Source organism: Enoplosus armatus, chromosome 22, assembly GCF_043641665.1.
Source record: "Enoplosus armatus isolate fEnoArm2 chromosome 22, fEnoArm2.hap1, whole genome shotgun sequence".
In the NCBI taxonomy this organism is placed as follows: Eukaryota; Metazoa; Chordata; class Actinopteri; order Centrarchiformes; family Enoplosidae; genus Enoplosus; species Enoplosus armatus.
Window position 1 is genome coordinate 7,660,628 of NC_092201.1, and position 17,305 is coordinate 7,677,932.

General features: G+C 41.3%; 1 protein-coding gene across 1 annotated transcript in view; it reads right to left on the minus strand.

Annotated features, from left to right (window-relative positions):
• The window catches only part of exoc4 (exocyst complex component 4), a 106,497-nt gene that overhangs the window by 53,903 nt on the left and 35,289 nt on the right, over window positions 1–17,305 (minus strand). Inside the window, exon 12 of the mRNA XM_070928912.1 lies at window positions 13,226–13,322. Coding sequence (XP_070785013.1) covers window positions 13,226–13,322 — 97 coding nt within the window. The remainder of the gene's footprint in view (window positions 1–13,225; window positions 13,323–17,305) is intronic.

Consider the following 17,305-nt stretch of genomic DNA (forward strand, 5'->3'; position numbering starts at 1 on the left):
CAACTATTTTGATTATCATATTAATCATTTAGGACATTTTTCTAAGCAAAAAAGGCACAACAAAACAAAACATTCTCTGGTTCAAGCTTCTCAATTGGGAGGATTTGCTGCTTTTCTTTGTCTTATGCGATAATAAACTGAATATCTTTGGGTTTTGAAGTATTAGTCGGACAAAACATGCAATTTGATCACATCACGTTGAGATTTTACTGGGGATTTTTCACAATTTTCATTTCATTTTGTAGACCACACGATGAGAAAGTAATTTACAGATTAATCAATAATAAAAAAGTAGTAACTCTTCTCTTCTCTCTTTATAGTAGATAGTATAATATCTAGTAATTTTCAAAGACCACTAGAAAAACAACAACAACCTGAGCCCCACCTAGTTTGCTCACACTTCAAGTCTGAATAAGGCAGGTGGTAGTGTTATCTAGTGCTTCTTACATCAACTAGACCCAATGGACTTACTCTTAACAATTTTTATTCAGGCTTTTTCACTGCTATCTTTCAGTGTAACGAAGGGTTTTGCCAGCCTACGTCCTGGAATGCTCTCATTACCTTGGTGCAGTTGCCAAGGGAGCCAGTGTGATATTCAATACTTCTGTTTCCCATCCCTCCAATCTCATTTACACTTGACACCTGACATTTGCATAATGGCCTCGCTCCATCTCCTATCTACTGAAATACAGGGTGGAGGTGAGGTGGTTATAGTGTGTGTGTGTGTGTGTGTGTGTGTGCGTGTGTGTGTGTGTGTGCACTCATGCTTGTTTGGTTGTGATGAGTACATATGCCTATGTAGACTGTGTGTGTGTGTGTGTGTGTGTGTGTGTGTGTGTGTGTGTGTGCGTGCATGTGTGTTGCAGGCAGGGGTTAAATGACTTCCGTCTTAATCTAGCTCATTAGGCCTGCAGAGAGCTCGGAGTGCACCACATTGGCTGATTTGGGACAATTTACGGAAATGCTGGCAGGAACACGTAAATGTGCACGCTAATCAGGGATGCTGTGACCCCAATCAGACAGAGACAGATATTAGGGTGTCAGGAAAATTGAAGACGAACACGATTCTCTTTTTTTTAATGTAAGCAGTGTGAGAAACTGGTGGAGTGCTATGAAAATGGCACTGGAATCTTGCACCAAACTGGTCTGTTTATTCATCACAAGTTCTGGCAGAAATCTTATTCAGTGCAACACAATGTTGAAGTGCACCAAGAACTCTGGGCTCTCCTGATCAGGAAAGGGCTGCAGCAGAATATTCTCAACAGTCTAGTAAATCAAACCAACAATTATTAGTAAGTCAGCCTTGACTCAGCAACTTCTTTGTATTTTTTAAAGGGCTGACTTAAGCATCTACATCAAATTAATGAAAATAATTTGTGGCTTTCACACTGGACATATGGACTTTGTGCACATCACAATTATAAAGTCATTCCCGCCCATTGTCGCTGTTTTATATCGCCGAAACACAGTTTTTTCAACAAACTTATTATTGTTGAAAATGCATAATTTCATTTTCATACCTGTGTGCTGTGCATTACAAAACACTAAATTAGATCTCTTTATTAGAACTGTAACCTGGGTTTATAAGAAATCAAGAGGCTGTGGCTGTGTGCCACAGGTTAGCTCAGAAGCACCCCCAGTTAGCTTGCTAACTACGACTCTCTATGGAGATTTACACAGACGGTCAGACCACCTTGAAATCTTCTGTATGATGTCATCAAACGAGAAAGAGTCAACTTTGCAGCAGCGGTGACATTTCAGAAACAGGAGAGAACGTGTTACGGCATGTCGTCTTTCTCCCTCGTGTCTGACACGCTTCTATCTTAATCAGTCTAGCTGAAACGTGCCAAAATGTGAGTGCAAGCACTGAAGCTGCTACGCCTCCTGTGTAGACACGATGTCAAACCAGTTTTAGACTTACTAACCCGTATTCAAGCTTCTCAACTCCTACAACGGGCCCTACAACAATACATCTGCATGCATCTTCTCATTACAGAAATGTAGTATAATATAATGTGCAGATACAAAAAATACATAAAATAAGGACAGATGAACAAACTCAAATTCACAGAACCATACTCCTGATGAAACCATTCTTCTCTGCATACCTCTGCACATATTATAGAAAGACCCTCTCTCTCTTTTAATATACCAATTTGTCACAAATGCTGTGGCTTGAATATTTATCAAGATATCTTTATGTGGCGCCCTCCACAAAAAAGAAAAATAATATAATCCTCCCCCACATCCCTTGTAGCCAGAAAGCTAGTGCGCTAGTGCTGAGTGAAACGTTGTACTTAGCAAATTGCATTTGAAACCAGGGGGGAATAAATACTACAGATAAAGACTGCTCTAATGTGCTCAAATCCATTAGAAATCTCATATTCACACATAGCAGAAATCACATTACAAGACGCCCCTAATGTCATTTCACAGGGTTTTTCCACCAGCATTTGCTGCCAGGGTGAGACATGAACATCAAACATAATGGATTTTCGCCTTCTCCTTTCTCTCCCCACCTCCCTTCTGTTGTTCATTCCCCTCATAGAGTCTGTTCTGTCCTCTGGTTGAAATTCCCTTCCAGTCGTCTTTGTTGTGGATGTGAGCTCTATTTTGGGAGGATGTAATGAATTTAGCCAAACAGTTTTACATAAGAGACCACTCACAAACAGAGGGGGCTATCGTGAATGTGTTACACTTTTGCAGCTCATCAACCCCGGAGGAAAGCTTGGCAGTTCAATGCTGTTACACCTTATTGCAAAAGTGTTTGTATCCCTTGACTTCCCATGCTTCACTTACTTCATGGAAAAACACGAGAGCAGATGGGGCAATGTGGAAATACCATGTGTTCTTCTGCTGGTTTGGATAGCTTTTAAAGTGAAGTGGTCGACATCTACATCGATTTTCCCTCTTCTGAGGAAAGTCTTGGAGGGGAGTAGGATAGTTGTCCCCAAGATAAGCATTTAAATTCACCTCTAAATAACTCATGCAAAGGGAGTAGAGGGGAGGAGAGGAGAGACTCGATATACAGACTCAATCAGAGTCTGCCAGTTTGACTTTTCCACTGGTTGCACACTCAATGGGCACACCACGACTCCAGCATGACTGGTCGGGGATCAAACCATCACTGATAGGGGAGGAAGGACGAAAGGGGAGAAATATCCATCTCTTTTAAAAAATGTATGTTGTGTCCTTTTCAGAGTTTTGGTTTTCTCTTCATCTCACGGTTTAGCTCTGGGACGTTTCAATTTGGACACAGGGGAGACATATTTAGTTACCATTATATCCAGAGTTAGAAACCCTATCTGAAAGAAATCATCTCTGCCGAGCCAGACTGTTTTGGGGGAAAATAAATACATTGTATACACCAGAAAGATCCTTCAAAACTGCAGGAAGATGAGCAGAGCCAGAGGCTATATTACCCACAATGTACAAATCGAAGGCAGGAGCAGCAAATAAACTCTTGTCCTACTACTGGCTTATTTTGCTTCTAAGAAAATGAGTTAGAGGGACAGTGACAACAGAATGCAACCCAAATCATAACCTTACTTAGCCTGTAGACCTTGATTTTATCCACACAAAGTGGACAAATATTCTCCAACCCCGATTAATTAACTGTGAAACACTGTGTCTTAGAAACACCTATCTGTTTAGCCTCAATTGGATTAGAAGCTGCATTGAGTTGAGACTATCTATCTTTGAGAATAATGAACTATCCAGAAAGATGGACTAACTTATGTAACCACCAATTAGAAGATCACAAACAATCCTTTCAGAGGGAGTTGGAGAATTTTAATGAGGTTTAATGACTTGTTGATTGGTTGGTGAGGTGCACAGGGCAGATGTGCGGGGAAGAGTTTAAAAAACAAACTCTGTCCACTCTCTCCCTCATCTGTGTGTGTGGGTATATGTGCATGTGTTTGCATCCGTGCAGTATTTCTGAGTTGAGGTTTTGTGTGTACATGTGTGCATGTATGCTTATCTGGAGCTCCCCTCAACAATCAGCCAACCCCCCACTCCAGCACACACACACACACTCACGCACGCACGCATGCACGCCTACACACGCACATCCGTAGAGGCTACTTCAGAGGCCTAGCCCCAGACAGGGTGAGCAGATCAATCAATTACATCTCTGCTCCAGCAATCAAACAAGGTTATTATCAGGCAGCAGCTCACCGACCTGGAAAGGCCTGGCCAATCAAAGGCTGCTGTGATGTGGGGGCTGGCATTTGCTCATGTGACAGTAACACAGAGTGGCAGCTCATGTTGTCAAGGGATAGAAGGATGGAAGGAGGAAAGACAGACGACTGAGGCTGAATTTAAAGGGGAAAACAGAAGGAAGTGTGTGGGACAGGAACAAGAGAATATCTGTACATCTCCCATCTCCAGCACTCAGGAGGAGATGATACAGTTCTTTAAGAACACAGTATATAATGTTCACAGGATTTCAGTTTTTAGAAGGTAGTAAAATTCTGTCCGTTGTTTAGCTGATTAAATCCCTGAAAAATGAAGGAAACAATAGAAAAAAAAGAGACAAACAGAAGAGCGAGGGATGTGGCAGAAAGCAACACATGGTGAAAACACGTCTTCATTGTGGTTCAGTAATTCTCTTCTTGGCAGCAGCTCCCTCTGGCATTTATTCGATTAGCATTAAGGGCATTCTGTCCTCTCACTTTTGTACTTTCATAGCAACAGGTCTGAAGAACCATATTAGGCATAATTAAAATATTGTACACTCAAAAAAATAGAGACTTTCATTTCATTAAATTATTGTTGGTAACACAATACACCAAGGCACGCACACACAAACCTACAAATCTCCCGAGAATACAGTCCAATCTCTTTCAAAAGCAGCCAATCAGAGACAATCAGGCACTGCGGGGGGTGGGGGGTAACATTGATGTGGACAGCATGACTGTGTGAACATCTGTGTGATTATGACCTGGTCATCTGGTTCAAGCTTCAAAGACCTAACCGTGTGTGTGTGTCTTGTGTGTATCTAAGGTACATATAAATGTTTGTCTTTGTGTCCTGGCACAATGTCTGCCTCTAATCTGACCAGGCAACAATTCCCAGTGTCCGATCCCCCCCCACACAGACCTAAAACCTCAGGGACCTTCAAAGCCGACTTCATAAGAAGTCTACTGCTGAGCGTTCAGACAAACTAGACCCCCTTAAGCTCAAAGTGACGACTGTCTGCTTCACATGAGTCTGTTGGACAGGTTGTCCTGGGAACCGAGTCTGATTCCATTATGGGATGGATAAACACAATCAAAGAGTTTATCCACCTTCTATAGCCAGAGAAAAGACCCCCACAATGATGGATCTAATCTCCTGCACAATATCTGGTGTGTGTGTGTGTGTTGGGATGTGTGTCATGCCCACAGTGTGTATGTCTGTCTCTGTGCATGCGTGTGCTTGTAAGACATGAGGAGATTGAAAACTCTGCACCTCACTAGAAAGTGGCTGAAGTTGCACTTTTGGAAAGCGATAAAAACCAGCAGCATTATTTACAACATTGTGTGTGTGTGTGTGTGTGTGTGTGTGTGTGTGTGTGTGTGTGTGTGTTGTCCTGTGGGGAGGGCATCAGAGAGATAAAAGAATAAAGATACCGTGGTGCTGCAGCTAGTGACAGGTAGGAGCACCTGACAGATTCATAGCAAACTGGTATTGTGTTCTGCAGACATCCAGCAGCTTTCTTTTCCTATACACACTCTTCTACTTTCCATCTGTCTTCTGCTGCTCTCCTTCCATGTATATTTTTATTTATTTCTCTTGGTAGTCATTTTATTTTGCTAAGGTGTAGTTTTACATAAGTCACTGCATTATTCACTAACTTAGTAGGAGTGAGCAGCTGCCCCCCTCATGCAACTAAGTACCTATTTATACTGTACATGGTACAATGCAAAAACAACTAATTTGTAACGACACGTTTCGATTCGAAGCTGATGGATATTATTCAATTCAATTGAGATTCAATTAAAGATTCAATGTCTCATTTTGAATGGCAGTAACTAATTAAAAAAACATCAATATTACTTCACCTTTCAAGCGCTCTTTATTTTAAGACACAATGCCCCAAAAAATTATGTACTGGTATACCAACAATACTTAATAGCTGGCAGTGATATAAAGGGAAACTTTTTCGACAGTTTCAGAGGATGTTTTTTTTTTTAATAGAAATGCTGTAAAAACTAACAATTGTATAAGTCGGTGCTAGGGTCAGTATCATCTGTCTAAATTTGGTATTTACGATACCACTACTGCACATGGGCATGTGTCATTGCAAATAAAATAGCATGTTGCTTCAACAATTGCCTTCACCTGCTAACACTAGCCTCATGTTACTTTGCCTCAAGTTGACCGGCCCTGCAGGAAGGCTCCTTTATTTTGACACGCCACCTATTTAAAGTATTAACAAAGCTGGTGGTGCCATTTGAATATTTCAGGGTACCATTACATGTTTTGCACACTGCTATTGTGAGTTCCAGATATCAGGCTAGTTTAGGTATGTAAAAAACCACATAAACCACACGAGCACATAGTTACCAGAAATTTGTCAAAAATCAGCAGCCGTATTGACTTTTGACAAATTTCACAGGGAATGTAGCCAAATTACTTTCTCAGATCAATTTTCTAATACATACTGGTTACACCCAACTGTTCAGTACTCTACTTCCTTGCCATCCTGTCTTTTCTCCCTATGTACAGAATAGTGCAGAAGGTGTACGTGCACGTAAACAACTTGAATTCAAAGCAAGCCAACATGCCACCCAGCATACATGCAATCTAAGAGCCTTTCTATTCCTCTGCATTTTCTTTCTTCTTCTTCTTCTTCCGACTTATCTCGCTCTATTCTCATCCCACCTGTCTGTTTGTTTCTTTTTTATCATCTTTTCCTTTGTGTTTTTCTTTCATTGCCTCCCATCTGCTCTCTTCTCTGTTGTTGGTTTCTTTCTTCTGCCTTCTTTATCTCCCTCTCTCTCTCTCTCTCTGACCTTTCCAGTGTAAAATCCTCTCTCCACCTGATTCCCAACTATGCTCCCAGTTTTTAATGGGTGTGGGTTAGAAAGAGAGAGAGAAGGAGGGTGCTATTTACTGAAGAAAATCCTCCTGAACGAGTGAGAAAAGATTAGAAAAGAGAGCAAGGTCTGGCAGAGCAAAGCAGTACGTGCATGTACATGTGAGTAAGACTTAAGACAGGATGTCCACGCTGCATTTTAATAGCCTTAGCGCAGACACCTCTTTGAGGTTGTACAGATGTTATTGTTAAATGAAAACTGTATTCTTCACCAGTAATTACGAAGCTGCTGCCAGACTAAATGAAGGTTATGGTTCAACCACAAATTATTTTTGCCATTTTCAGTTCTGCCGCAGTGGGAATTAGCATGTTTGAAATAGGTCATACACTTGGTAACTCAGTGGGCCACTACAAACACCTGTCTTGTCACAAAATGATCTCAACAATGACTTTTTGATCAAACAAATCCAGTTGCTGGAATTTGAAAATAATTTTGATCCTGTGCTTTAGTTTGTTGTCTCTGACTGTGGCCGTTCATGCTGCCCAATAAAGTGCCTAGTGGATCAACATCATAAAATTGTAAAACTGTGTAATTGCAGGGCTTATATGGATCATAAATACCTGAGTAATGGGTGTCATTTTCCATGTTGCAGTAGGGAGCCTATGGACAGTGACGACTGCAGCACTACTTTGACAGAGGGAGCAATAATCAAACGTGTTTTTCTGTCTGCTCATGATCATTAGTAAACAATAAAACATGGAGATATATGCAGATGAATAGGCTATCATAAAAACTGCCTGCTTATATGGCTTGACAAATAGTGTTGCATTAACTATTTAAACATTACACTGGACCATGTTGTAGATCAGATATTTTTCTTACACTTGATATTAGCTCACACACTTCTAATATGAAGTTTTCTTAAAACAATTATTCTTGTTCTTCAAGAAATACGGGACTTCAAAATGTCAGAGGGAATGTGGAAAATCAACATGTTCAATCAAACAGCCTTCTCCTTAGATGTCGTGTTTGAGAATTCAACAGTGCAAGTCAGCTTAATCAAAAATACTTTTTAAAAACCTCTTTAAAGATACTCCATTTCACCTCTAACTCTTGCTCTTTCTGTTTGTCTCGGCCTGCGTTTGCTGCTCAGGAGGGGAGTTAATGAGAGTGTGAAATTAGTGCAGAATCATGGTGTGTTTCGCTTTCACCACAGGCTGTAGCGGTGGGAGGCAGAGCCCTTCTGTCCTTTTCCTGTCATCTAGTTTTCTATCCGCTCCTCATTCCTTTCATCGCTTGTTCCATTGTCCTTCCCTCTCTGCTTCCCCCGAGCGCTCTCTGTCAATCTCTAACCTTCTGACTCTTCTCTCCCTCGCGCTTTTTCACTCGACCACAGACACTTACAGTAGAACCGACTTCAAGTAGACCTTGTATGAATTTAAGTATCTGCACATCAACATGAGTGCTTTTTAATGAGCTAATGCTGTGAGAGGCAACGAAGAGATCTGTACTCAATCGACTGTTAAACAGCAGTGAAATGTTCAATCTAGTTAAACTACCAGTCTGATGTTATCTGAAGACCAGCAGGATAATTCTGAGCTTCCTATATGTTTTGGTACACAAATGCAAAGACAAACGATAACATGTACTCACATACACATACAAAAGGGCTTAGAGTCAAATTCTGAATGAGTAAACAATTCTGAAATATGACTGAAACATTCAAACAAATCATCTCCACGGGTAATTTTAAAGTTGAGGCCAAAAATCAATTTGGAGTCAGAATTAGTAATTAGAAAGCAGCGAGATTAAAAGCAAAATGAAGTCAGTTAGAAAGGAAATTAGCCAAGCATGAGTGTGTTACTATTACATAAAGCCCTTCAGCAAGCAGGTTCATGACTTTGAGTCATAAAAGAAAAATGTGGTTTCCTTAAAATCTCTGCCTTATTTTCATAGATGATAACATTATACTTACTAATTAACTAACTTTAGGCTTCACCTGCACACACAGAAACACATAGTGCCACACACAGACACAAACCTAGCAGACATCTACAGGCACGGCCATGCCTGGTCATCCTGCGACTGGTGAACAGGGAGAGATTAGGGGCTTGCTGAAGATTTTCAAAATGCCAACCTCGTCCGGAGCAAGGGGTGTAAATACCACCCAAATGTCAGGAGGAGACCCCACAAGTCAAACTAAATTGGCTGCTACATGCACAAACACTCCCCTATGTCTGCCCCATATTTGTGTGTGTCTTTAAAGACATACATTCTACGGTCTGACACATCGGGTTGGATTGCTCTACTTGTAAGGGCAGAACCAAACTTATTCATTCACTTACCATAAACACTAACAATGTTGAGCCTAAAACAGATCTGAATGCTTTCCCAAGGATAGAGTTAGTGTTTTGTCAATCTAGAGGTCATACAGTCCTCTCTAGAAGAGATGTAACCAAACACACCAACAGAAAAGCACACACATCTCACATGCAAAGTCTCGGCCATCTTCCGCCTTGTCAAAACAAAATGCAAACATATTTGCTGGTAGAGACAAACTGAATAAATGACAAACACACAGACAGACTCAATCAGGTTACACATGCACAACTGATACTTAGCTATTGATCTGAGGTTTGATATATAAGGAAATAACAAGAGTAATAACTCACATTATGAAGTATATAGAAGGGAAACCCAGATACAAATTATTTGCAATTTCTTTAGAAAGGCGTATAATGCCCAGGGGCAATATACATATAGACAGAAAGGCAAAATTTAGCAATAAGTACATTAGAAGAGTTCGCTCCACACTAGTCCCCTTTTCATTATAATCCATCCATTTTCTGGTGTTTAGCCAGGGCTAGGTTGTAGTGGCAGCAGGCTAACCAAGGTAGCCCAGATGTCCTCCTCCCCAGCCACCTCCTCCAGCTCTTCCTGGGGGAGCCTGAGGCCTTCCAAGACCAGGTGGGACATATAATCCCTCCAGCATATTCTGGATCAGAGAAGCAAATATGCGATTCTGTTCACTCTTCACTCTTTGGCTGCTTCGAGACATTCTGTCCGCAACAGACTAGGTAACAAGCCACAACCTTGGTGGAGCCTGATGCCCAAATGCACTTGATTTATTGCAGAGAATACAGATACACTTGGGTTTTACATGAACTTGATAGTTCAGGGGAATGGCACTGGCACCCCATATTTCCTCAGTATTCTCCATATAACCTCCTAGGATAGTACTGTGAATAAAATAGACCTTCTCCAAGTCAACAAAGCACATTTAAACTGGATGAGAGAATTTCCATGAAACATGAAGTACCTTTGCATGGACAAAGAGCTGCACCACAGCTCCATTATACAGGGCCTGTATCACGAAGCAAGTTCAACTTAGTCTGGCCCTCTTTGGGCTACTTGGCTTCACTAAGCATTACATACATTGTTAATTACAAGCCAATCAGATGCAACATCATCCAAACCATGAGTGAAGCACTTAATATGACATAAGATGAAATGGTAATATCCACAGGGAAATTAGGTTAATGCACCAGCAGACAGTGATATTCAGTGAAGCGAAAGATAAAATGTAATCACACCAGTAGAATAAAATAAGAAGCTTAGCCTTTACTTTTATATGTGAATAAATTCCAAATGTGAAAGTAAGGCCAAGGCTATAAATAAGTGTGGGAATTATTATTACTTGTAAGTGATCTGATTGGTCATTGCGCGGGCTGTTGACACATTTTGATCTGATTCTGTTAAGTTAGCCCTTTCTTTAGCCGCGCAGCATAGGTTTTAATGGTGATCTATCCCAATTAAAAGTGAGCCAGCTTTGTGATGCCAGAAAACAGTGAGTCTAGCCCAAAGAGAGCTGGCTAACCCACTCATCTTGCTGGGTGACACAGGCCTGAGGATGGAATCCACATTGCTCCTCGTGAATTGGAGGTTCAACATTACAACACACTATTTTAATACTGTACAATCAAACATTAAGACCCTGCTGTCTTATACGCCTGCACATTGCCACACACACCACTGATTTTCGGTGCTGCACCCCCCAACTGCTTCTGTCATTAAAGCTGCCATGACTTGCATGGCTGGCTGCAGGAGGTGTAGTGATCCATCAGCGGAGTGCCAGAGCTTTGCCATTAGAAAACCATCTGCAAGAAACAGCGCTCCATTGGCACTGGAAGTCGAGAGAGGGCAGGTCGGAGGGAGGGTGAGAGAGAGGAGAGAGCCCTGTGTGCAAGGCAGTTTGGTGTGATTGATATGAACCATTACAGACAACATGGGAGAGGTTGGCAGAAAGCTAGTCACAGTTTTATTTTTGGTCATTTGTTCAGACAAAAGCTTGGCCAGACCCACAGTGAACAGGGGTTGAACGTCAGCATGTGTGTGTGTGTGTGTGTGTGTGTGTGTGTGTGTGTCAGAGGGAGAAGGAAAGTGTGTAAGAGAGGGAGACTGAGGGAAAGATTCAAGGCCAAATCATTAGTAAAAGGGACATAAACACACAGGCAACCACCTGGAAAGAAAGACATTAATGCATGAATAGACACATGCATGAACACGTCAACACACACACATACAAACAGAGACGGTCCTTACTCTCTGAAACCAGTCATTTTCTTTCAAAGAGCATCAATCAATCAAACAAAAGGTAACATGACAACTGACAGTAGAGCTTAGGTTAGTGGGGATGTGATGAAGCGCTAAATGGATCTGATAGATAAAGTGCAATCTATCTTAACTAAATTAACTGGCAGATTTTCTGCGATTCTATATTGTTTAGTAGTCAGTCCAACGTTTAGTGGTCAGGGTATACACATAATTAAATTGCCAGTATACTTGAACTAAATCTAAACAAACATCTGCTTTGCACCATTTGTGTTGGCTTTTTTCCAAGTTTGTCTGTATTGACAGACTGTAATATTTAAAAAACTTAGAACCAAAGAGCAAAGCAAGTTAGCCTCCTCATAATACAGTTACAACCCAGATGGCCTGTGTGAAGCTATAGCTCTCCACTGGCTGAGTATTCAAGATACTTTTACAGTCAAAACATCTCTTAACCTGCCAACTTTATACAAATTTAAGGGATAAACAAAATGCTTGCCAAAAAGGCACACTTATCCTGCCTCTATGCATTAAAAACACACTCCATGATGTTGAAATTGTAGAAATGTATGCCAAGCACCATAGTGTGGAAGTAGGAAACATCTCTGTTTAATGGATCCTAGAAGGGAATGCATCACTGCATGGAGGCCAATTCAATTAAACTGCTTCACTATTAGATTTACACTACTCGCCTGGGACCACAGCACTGTATAGAAAACTACCAGACATACAGAACATTACCACAAAGACAACCCTTCACAATACTCAAATTTAGTGGGAAACAAAAGCAAGGGTGGCAGTCGATCCCAATTCCTGGATGGTATCAACAAAACATCTTGAACTGAAGGTACAGTACATTACATCATGTTTGATTTATGATATCCCACTGAACATTAAAAAGGTTGAAATCAATAGATGGTCACTAAGAGGCCGTGTAATATAATTAGTTTACATTTGACTGGTATTGAGTCATGTCCCAGCTTTCATATGTCTTGAGTGGCTTGGCAATCCCTCTCTGACTGACCACTATGACACTAGCAGCCTCGTAAAGTTAATGGAATCATGCCCAAACCGTTCCAGTAAAGACAGCAGGTTCTGTCGTTCATTAACTTTATTTTAATCTGATCCGATTAAGTTGCCTGATACTGGACATCAGAAGTGTCGCACATGAGAATGTCCTGGTGTTATGCATGCACATAGCAGCAGTATAATGTTTTTGTGCACACAATATCTCACCATAAAACTGTAGTGATAATATAAGTACATCTTGGGTGGTCAGATTGCCTTGACTGATTTATTGAGTTATTCATTCTTCTACAGCAAGATACTGTCAAACTAACAGCAAAGGCTTGTTTGAAATTATGATTTGCTTATTACTTCATGTATCTTTACTTGTGACTCCGCTCAGTCGTCAGTCATCACACTAATGCACCACTTCAGCACTTACTCATACAGTCGGCAGTGTCTGGTTGCAGATAAGTGACTGCAGAATTCTTGCTGTTTTGTGTTGCTGATCACATTCCCGGTAAACTAAAGACACATCTTGAAACTACACGCAAATCAATGTTTGGCTGGATTGTTCAGTGCTGTACCTGAGAAGAGGCTGGAAGATCACAGTGATGTTCCTCGCTCCCGGTTTACACACAAACTTCATTTCTCCCCCTTCAATCAGGTTGTCATCAGCACCACCTAGAACACAGGACACAGGACTTGACCAAACATGACAAAATAGACATCAATACATGGTAGTGTTATTGCAATGCGTGCTGGATATGTGCGAATCATATGTAGGATGACATTTAGAAGATTCAGGTGGTTCTGAAGATCTGCTTTCACCCAGAGTCAAAACTTAACAATCCTCACCATGCTTTGTCCTTTAACAAGACATCAAATCCCAACCAACCCCTAGAGTGCTGCTTTGTCAGTGACCCTGAACCCTGATCTCCCTGAAAGGGGCATGTAACAATGATGTTCCCTCAATTAATCAATATATATTTTTTAAATCTTATATTATACTGAAACACTTTTACATATCTAAATATTTAATCAGTACAAGAGTACCATACCATAAGACCTAATAAACACATCACTCAATCAGTGCAGCTCTCCATCACAAATCTAAATGCATCCCACATGCTCATACTCCTCTTCATGCCCCTGCGTCACTGCGTGGGTGAACCCCACAGCTAACAGGGTTAATCAGAAAATCATTGCCATGTAACATGCTCAGAAAGGAATGGGGAGATAGACACTGAGTGGAGAGCGGGGGGCTGCAGACAGGGGAAGAGGGGAGATCATAGGGGAGAGAAAGAACACCAAAGCTCATTACCTCCACTCATCCTGAAGTAATCAATATAATTGATGGAGACGAAATTGCAGCTCGTTGTCAATACAGCAAACTGCAAAGCAAACTGATTGTCTGTCTGTCTATGTGTGTGCGCGCGCGTGTATAAATGAATACTATGCATGTATGCATGGACATGTTTATGTTCATATAGTGTTTGAACGCAAATGTGATGATTGATGGTACATGAATAAGAATAACAGGAGGAGAGCAGTAAGACGGTGGCATTCTCTGCCTTCATGCAGTGAGAAAATGTTATTCATCAGAATTTCTGGATTTAGGTTTATGATTAAGTCCAATGACACTCAGTAACAATACATCCATGGGACGGGAAAAACAGACTGCAATAAATAACCTTCTAGATTCAAAACCAAGGGAGTCTGAGACATTAACAATTGAGCTCTGTGAGTGGGGAAACCTTTAGAAAAAAGTTTGCTACCAAGATTAAAGGACTCCATAAGACCATAAACCAGCTGACTGCACTTTCCTGTTACATTCTGATCAGTTGAAATGAGGTATCAAGGGTACAGAGTAAGTTAAGTGGAAACACTGGACAGAAACAAACAAGATGGTGATCCATGCTACTTTGATTGGGTTTTGAAATTGGTAAGGGTGTGTGTGCATGTGTGTTCTGAAATGGTGAGATTTCAGTTTGGCACAATGCCTTGCTCTGCTGTTTTCTTCTTTTTCATTTCCATGTCCTATACGACCTTGCAAAGCTTGTGTGATATAACACAAAGACACTTTGCCATAGTGCGAAAGCCTGTTCCGCATTACCTGTGCAGCCTGCCTAGCCTTGCATTCAAATGCATATCAGCCCATTGTTCCCTTTGCCGGGCTCCATGATAAATTTCTAATGGAACAAGTTTCATTTGACAAGTATGGGAGACAACACTCTCCGTATTTTCATTAAAATGACAAGGGAAGCTTTCATTCCATCCGAAACTTTCAAATCAAGGGTTTCTGATTCCAATCTGTTGCCATGAAATTCACCTACACAGTAAGCCCACATTCACATTGCTAAGTGGAGACGGAGATGAGGTCCAATTCACTCAACTGCCTCTTTCTCCATCTCTCCATCAATTCATCCTTCCTTAGGTGCCAATTCAATTAAGACTCAATTACAGACTCCTAAACAAAGCTGCCGCCAATGCACTCTCTTGCTCATCCTCCCTCACGTTCTCTCTCTCTCTCTCCCTCTCCCTCTCTCTCTCTCTCTCTCTCTCTCTCTCTCTCTCTCTGATCATAAAGGTGGAAAGAGCTGGCAAAACTTTTGTTTCCTCGTCATCAACTTGCAAACACTCAAGTTGCCATGAATAACATCAACATGTCACAGACTCTGAAGAAGTTAGCGCTACCTGTCTGCTCCAAGAGCCACATCTAAACGGCAACAACACACACACACACACACACACACACACACACACAAACACAACACACACACACACACACACACACACACACACACACACACACACACACACACACACACACACACACCAAATTGACTACCATGTATGTATTCCCAATGACAGTGACCAATTTAATTTCATGCTCTAAACATCTGCATCCGTGTCAGACAAAGGAGCGAGGAAGAGACCTCATTGATCCATGGGGTCTGGGACCAGCTGCCAACAGGGCATAGCACTGATGAATATTAAATAGGCCTGCATTAATATGCATGAGATTCTTCAGAGTTGTCTAGACGTGACAGGGTGGCTCCGGTTTCGGGTCAGGATGCCCCCAAACTGCTGCCATCCCTCTCTCGATATAATTTGTAAAATTTTGTTTGTGAGAGCCTGTGTGTTTGCATGTGTTTGCATGTGTGTGCTTGACTATAGTTGGTGTTGTTTGGATGAGTGTCTGTGCTTTTGTGTCCCTTGGTGTGTGGTCTCATCCAGGATTAGTGGGAGGGGTGTGTGGAGGTGTGGTGCTCAGTGGGACGGCAACTGAAAGCTGGAAAGGAAGAAGTGACACATTCTAATGTGGCCAAATCTGCCTGAAATCCCCCTTGAGGACCACTGCTCTGTCTGCAACACACACACCTAGGCAGACATGACACACAACTGTTATCCATAAAAACATCCATGGACTAAAGGGGTACAAACAGACAGGTACAAATCTGTATACACACACACACACACACCTAAAACAGAGAGCCTAAAACAAATGGATCAACCTAAACTACATAGAAACCATATGCTCACACACACTCAAACAGTGACAGCCATCCAGCCCCCTGTGGTGGCTTAGCATGCGCTCCCCAGCCCACATGTAATCAAGTCGGGCAGTGACTTAGTGAAATTGCATTAGCTACACTTTCCTGGGTTTGATGAGAAACGGGTTTGATCCTGTGATGAATTCCGGCCCTGCCCAGATTTAGGCAGGCAAAGAATGAACGTGTGATGCCTTCTTTAACACACTCCAACGTCTCCTGGGACCAGCGTGCTTCTGTATGCATCTGCGAGTGTGTCAGAGAGGGTGAGATGAGGAAATCCAGACAGACGGGGAAAAAGTCATAATCCCTAATTTACAAGTGGTTTGAATCTGTTTTGTGTCCACAATTTAAGTGTGTGTGCCTGTATGGAAAAAAGGACAGTGGCAAGTTAGTCCAAATACTCAGGATTCCTTGTTTGACGGTGGATGTGTCTACATGTACTACCACATATGTAGATGATAATAATATGTGGGCTCAATGTGCAAATATTTATAAAACATCTTGGTACTAACATGGACTTTTCTTGATATATGTTAAGTGTGCTTGCTATTATCATCTCTCCATAGAACTGTACTATGACAAAATTCTCATATTGAGACACCATGTTTCACAGTTCTCATGTCTAAATAAATATTAGGTCAAGCTAAATTGAAATGAAGATGGGATGAACTGTTTCTATGATAGTACAGATTACTACATATTGACATCGCCATAATGTTGTATCATCCTTACATATAGGATTTATAGTTTCATAATTTATTGTACAGTACATAAAGTCTTGGCCTTTAGCTGGCCTTTCAAATATTCAGTCCTGCAAACATAAAAATCCTTATTGTGTATAAACTGTGTTTGTTTATATGTCTGAATACAATAGCCATGCATGCAAACATTGTAATCACAGTTGTAATCTCTCGTTTACAGCCTGTGTCTAGCTGGGTTTGTGTTTGTGTCAATTCAAGAGGATCAAAGACACCTGTGATCGCTCTGGCTAGATTCTGATTGGGACTGGCAGGAGGGCGACTGGGTGATTGGTGTAATTGACTCACAATCATGTCCCACACACACACACACACACACACATACAACGTAGGCTCACAAAAGTGAAAATAA